The sequence below is a fragment of the Trichechus manatus genome, unplaced genomic scaffold (assembly GCF_000243295.1).
Source record: "Trichechus manatus latirostris isolate Lorelei unplaced genomic scaffold, TriManLat1.0 scaffold00087, whole genome shotgun sequence".
Classification (NCBI taxonomy): Eukaryota; Metazoa; Chordata; class Mammalia; order Sirenia; family Trichechidae; genus Trichechus; species Trichechus manatus.
The window spans coordinates 10848388-10853100 of NW_004444023.1; the positions used below are offsets into that span (position 1 = coordinate 10848388).

The following is a 4713-nucleotide window of genomic DNA, read 5'->3' on the forward strand; positions in this document are numbered from 1 at the left end:
CCGGAGCTGGAGGAGGAAGGAAGTGGGGTTGAGAGGTTTTAACTTTTTTAAAGATGGGAGTCAAAGGTGGTTGTTGTGCTGAAGGGAGCCATCCAGGAGACAAGAGGAAATGGGGGATGCAGGAGAGAGAGGGCAGGACTGCAGAAGCAACGTCCCGGAGTTAGGAGGGAGGACTCTGGTGCCTAAGGGGAGATTGTAGCTTTTGGTAGGGGTCGGACTGTGCATCCACAGGGGGAAGTCAGTTCTGGGCACAGAGGTGGGTAGGGGGCTGGGTGGAAGGAAGGCAGGACCCTCAACTCGGGCACTGCTGACATGTCAGGCTTGAGGAGTCTTTGCCATGGGGATGGTCTTGTGCACTGTAGAGTATGGAGCAGTATCTCTGGACTGCATCTACTTGATGCCAGTAACATCCCCCCCCCCGATAGTCATGACAACCAGAAATGTGTCCAGACGTGGCCACGTGTCCCTGGTCTAGACCCACTGGTGTAGTGGCAGGACTGTGCAAACGTTCTCTTCTGAACACTTTTATTTTTGGAGTGAAATAACCAAGGGCCAGGCTGCCTGCTAAGAGCCAATGGCACAGGAGGAGCTGGAGACCTGAGGAGGAGAAAAGAAACATGCCAAGTGGTCATCATTGGGGATGGAGGTGGGGATGAATGGAGCAAAGCAATGCAGGGCCCAGTGTGGGAACTCTTAGTTAGCCCCGGGACAGGAGTGCAGGTGTTGTGGTGTGTGGCAGGCCCTACTCCCACCACCTCTCTGTGGCTGCCTTCTCTCTGTGGCTATGCTCTGGGTTGCTGTTGGCTGCAAGGGAGTGATTTTAATGGCAGCCCAAGGCCTTTATGCTGGGTAAGAAGGTCCCTGGATGGTGTAATGGTTTGCACTCGACTACTAACCTAAAGGTTGGTGGGTCGAACCTACTCAGTGGTGTCATGGAAGAAAGGCCTGGCAACCTGCTTCCACAAAAGATTAACCCATTGCCATCAAGTCTGTTCCGACTCATAGCAACCCTATAGGACAGAGTAGAACTGCCCCATACAGTTTTCTTGGCTGTAATCTTTGCAGAAGCAGATTGCCAGGCCTTTCTTCTGCAGTCCCACTGAGCGGGTTCCAACTGCCAATCTTTATGTTAAGTAGCCAAGCATGAACTGTTTGCTCCACCCAGGAACCTTCCACTTTCCGCACGGACACAGCTTACCTTTTAGGGGGAACGAGCAGAGTCATAAAAGGAATGTTTGGCCTCCTAAAGATCATGCCTAGCCCCCTAGAGATCGCCGACATCCTAGGGAGGGTGACCCACGTGTCACTGTTTGTCCCGGACTTTTCCATTGTAAGCTTCCTGGATGCTTGGCAGCACTAACCGTAAGGGAGCGGGCCCTCCTGTGGGGATGGGCTGGGGAGCGCTCTTGCATCTTAAAGGGCCAGCATCCCCTCTGACGGGCACCCCTTTGCCAGGTGTGATGGTCGGCTCGCACGTGGACATGGCGCCTGCCTCCACAGCAGAGGGCGCCGGCGAGAAGCCAGGACCGGCCGCCCCGGCCCCGGCAGGTCAGTACGAGTGCGGCGAGTGCGGCAAGGCCTTTCGCTGGTCATCTCGGCTTCTGCACCACCAGCGCACGCATACCGGTGAGCGGCCCTACAAGTGCCCCGACTGCCCCAAGGCCTTCAAGGGCTCGTCAGCCCTGCTCTACCACCAGCGCGGCCACACAGGCGAGCGGCCCTACCAGTGCCCTGACTGCCCCAAGGCCTTCAAGCGCTCCTCGCTGTTGCAGATCCACCGCAGCGTGCACACGGGCCTGCGCGCTTTTACCTGCGGCCAGTGTGGCCTGGCCTTCAAGTGGTCCTCCCACTACCAGTACCACCTTCGCCAGCACACAGGCGAGCGGCCCTACCTATGCCTGGACTGCCCCAAGGCCTTCAAGAACTCGTCCAGCCTGCGGCGCCACCGGCATGTGCACACCGGCGAGCGGCCATACACCTGCGGCATTTGCGGCAAGAGCTTCACGCAGAGCACCAACCTGCGGCAGCACCAGCGCGTGCACACAGGCGAGCGGCCCTTCCGCTGCACGCTCTGCCCCAAGACCTTCACGCACTCCTCCAATCTGCTGCTGCACCAGCGCACCCACGGTGCCACCGCCCCTGCCGCCAACCCTGCCCCAGGCAATGCCACCTCCACCCCCGCCGCCCCCCAGCACCGCTGCGAGCCCTGCGGCAAGGTCTTCGTTTCCGACGCCTACCTGCAGCGGCACCTGCAGTCCCATGGCCCGCCTGTGCCCCCTCCTGCACCCGCGCCGGCGCCCCCGCCTGTGGTCCCCGAGCTCTTCCTGACCACCGCCGAGACTACAGTGGAGCTCGTGTTCCGCTGTGACGGTTGTGAGCTGGGCTTCGGCAGTGAGGAGCTCCTGCTGGAGCACCAGCCGTGCCCGGGGCCCGAGGTGGCGCCCCTGCCCCCGGATACGCCCGCTGCCTCCGCTGCCTCCAAGCCAGACCCGCCCCCGGTGCTGTCCCCGCCCTCGCCCCTGCCGCCGCCTGCGCCGGCCACAGCGCCAGGCTTCGCCTGCCTGCCCTGCGGCAAGTCCTTCCGGACTGTGGCCGGCCTCTCGCGCCACCAGCACAGCCACGGCGCGGCTAGTGGGCAGGCGTTCCGCTGCGGCAGCTGCGACGGGGCCTTCCCGCAGCTAGCCAGCCTCTTGGCGCACCAGCAGTGCCACGTGGAGGAGGCAGCAGCTGGGCGCCCGCCCCCGCAGGCCGAGGCGGCCGAGGTCACCTGTCCACAGGAGCCGCCACCACCACCGCCCGCCGCAGCCCCAGCCGAGCGGCCTTACAAGTGCGCGGAGTGTGGCAAGGCCTTCAAGGGCTCGTCGGGCCTGCGCTACCACTTGCGGGACCACACGGGCGAGCGGCCCTACCAGTGCGGCGAGTGCGGCAAGGCCTTCAAGCGCTCGTCCCTGCTGGCTATCCACCAGCGAGTGCACACGGGCCTGCGCGCTTTCACCTGTGGCCAGTGTGGTCTCACCTTCAAATGGTCTTCCCACTACCAGTACCACCTGCGGCTGCACTCGGGCGAGCGGCCCTACGCTTGTGGCGAGTGTGGCAAGGCCTTCCGCAATACGTCGTGCCTGCGGCGCCACCGCCACGTGCACACTGGTGAGCGGCCTCACGCCTGCAGTGTATGCGGGAAAAGCTTCGCGCAGACCTCCAACCTGCGGCAGCACCAGCGCGTGCACACCGGCGAGCGGCCCTTCCGTTGCGCGCTCTGCCCCAAGACCTTCACGCACTCTTCCAATCTGCTGCTGCACCAGCGCACGCACTCGGCAGAGCGCCCCTTCACCTGCTCTGTCTGCGGCCGTGGCTTTGTCATGGCCGCCTACCTGCAGCGCCACCTGAGGACGCATGCCCCTGCCAACCCGGCCCCCAGTGGCGCCGGCCCCCAGCCCCCGGCCCCGCTAGCTGCTGCCCCACCCGCCACCCAAGACGTCCATGTCCTCCCCCACCTGCAGGCCACGCTCTCCCTCGAGGTAGCAGGGGGCACAGCCCAGGCCCCGCCCTTGGGTCCTGCCGCCCCCAACTCCCAGACGTTCCTCCTGGTGCAGACAGCCCAGGGCCTCCAGCTGATACCCAGCAGCGTCCAGCCCCCCACCCCTCCGCCCCCACCTGTGCCCCCTAAGCTCATCTTGCTGCCTCCTTCCAGTGCTAGTGGGGGCGGGGGCCAGGCAAGGCAGAGCCCGCGGGTTGTGGGGAAAGCCGCACAGGGGGCTGGAGTGGTCTGGCTGCCGAGCTCTGGGGGGCTGGGGGTGCAGGGAGGGGCCAGCCCTGGGGCCAACACAGGAGGGCAGAGCCTCATAGTTCTGCAGAATGTGGGGGGTGGGGATGCAGGGGCACAGGAAGTGAGCGGGGTCCAGCTCCAGCCCCTCCGGCCAGCCCAGGAAGTGACAACGGTCCAGCTGCAGCCGGCCCAGGAAGTGACCACGGTCCAGCTCCAGCCGGCCCAGGAAGTGACCACGGTCCAGCTTCAGCCCGTAGCGGGCCAGCTCTCCAGTCCCAGTGGCGGCGCAGTGACTACCGAGGCCCCCAACCTACTGGTGGTTCAGAGTGGGGCAGCCGAGGAGCTGCTCACAGGCCCCAGCCAGGGGGAGGCGGGTGACGGCGAGGCCAGCACCGGCGTAGTCCAGGACGTCCACTTTGAGACGCTGCAGACGGACGAAGGGCTGCAGAGCGTCCTCGTGCTGAGCGGGGCCGATGGCGAGCAGACCCGCCTGTGCGTGCAGGGGGTAGAGACACTCCCCGCCGGCCTGGCGGAGCCGCCTGCCCCCGGCCCACCAGGACAGAAACTCCTCATCATCCGCAGCGCCCCAGCCACCGAGCTGCTGGAGAACAGCGGCGTCGGGGGCGGCGGCGCCACGCTGCAGCTCCTGGCCCCACCCCCGTCCGGGCAAGCCCCTGCCCCAGCAGGCATCCCCGCGGTGCCCACCCCCCAGATGGTCCAGGTGGTCCCGGCCGGGGCCGGGGCCCAGCAAGGCCTTCCCTCCATCCAGATTGTGCAGACCCTGCCCGCGGTCCAGCTGGTGCACACGTTTTGAGGATACCGACTGGTACCTCTTCCTGCCCCAGAGCGAGACACCGGCTCTGTCCACCTTGGCTGGGTTCCGGAGAGGGAGGGGCCGCAGGCTGGGTTTGCTAATAAAGACCCAGAATCTCCTTCGCTTTGTTTTC

At 64.9% G+C, this 4713-nt stretch overlaps 1 protein-coding gene across 1 annotated transcript; it reads left to right on the top strand.

Moving 5' to 3' along the window:
• Positions 1 to 1454: 1454 nt before the first annotated feature.
• Positions 1455 to 4603, top strand: ZNF628 (zinc finger protein 628). Its single transcript, XM_004381767.2, has one exon. It carries the CDS (start codon positions 1461 to 1463, stop codon positions 4578 to 4580), a length of 3120 nt encoding a protein of 1039 aa, XP_004381824.1. The 5' UTR covers positions 1455 to 1460; the 3' UTR covers positions 4581 to 4603.
• Positions 4604 to 4713: the final 110 nt, after the last annotated feature.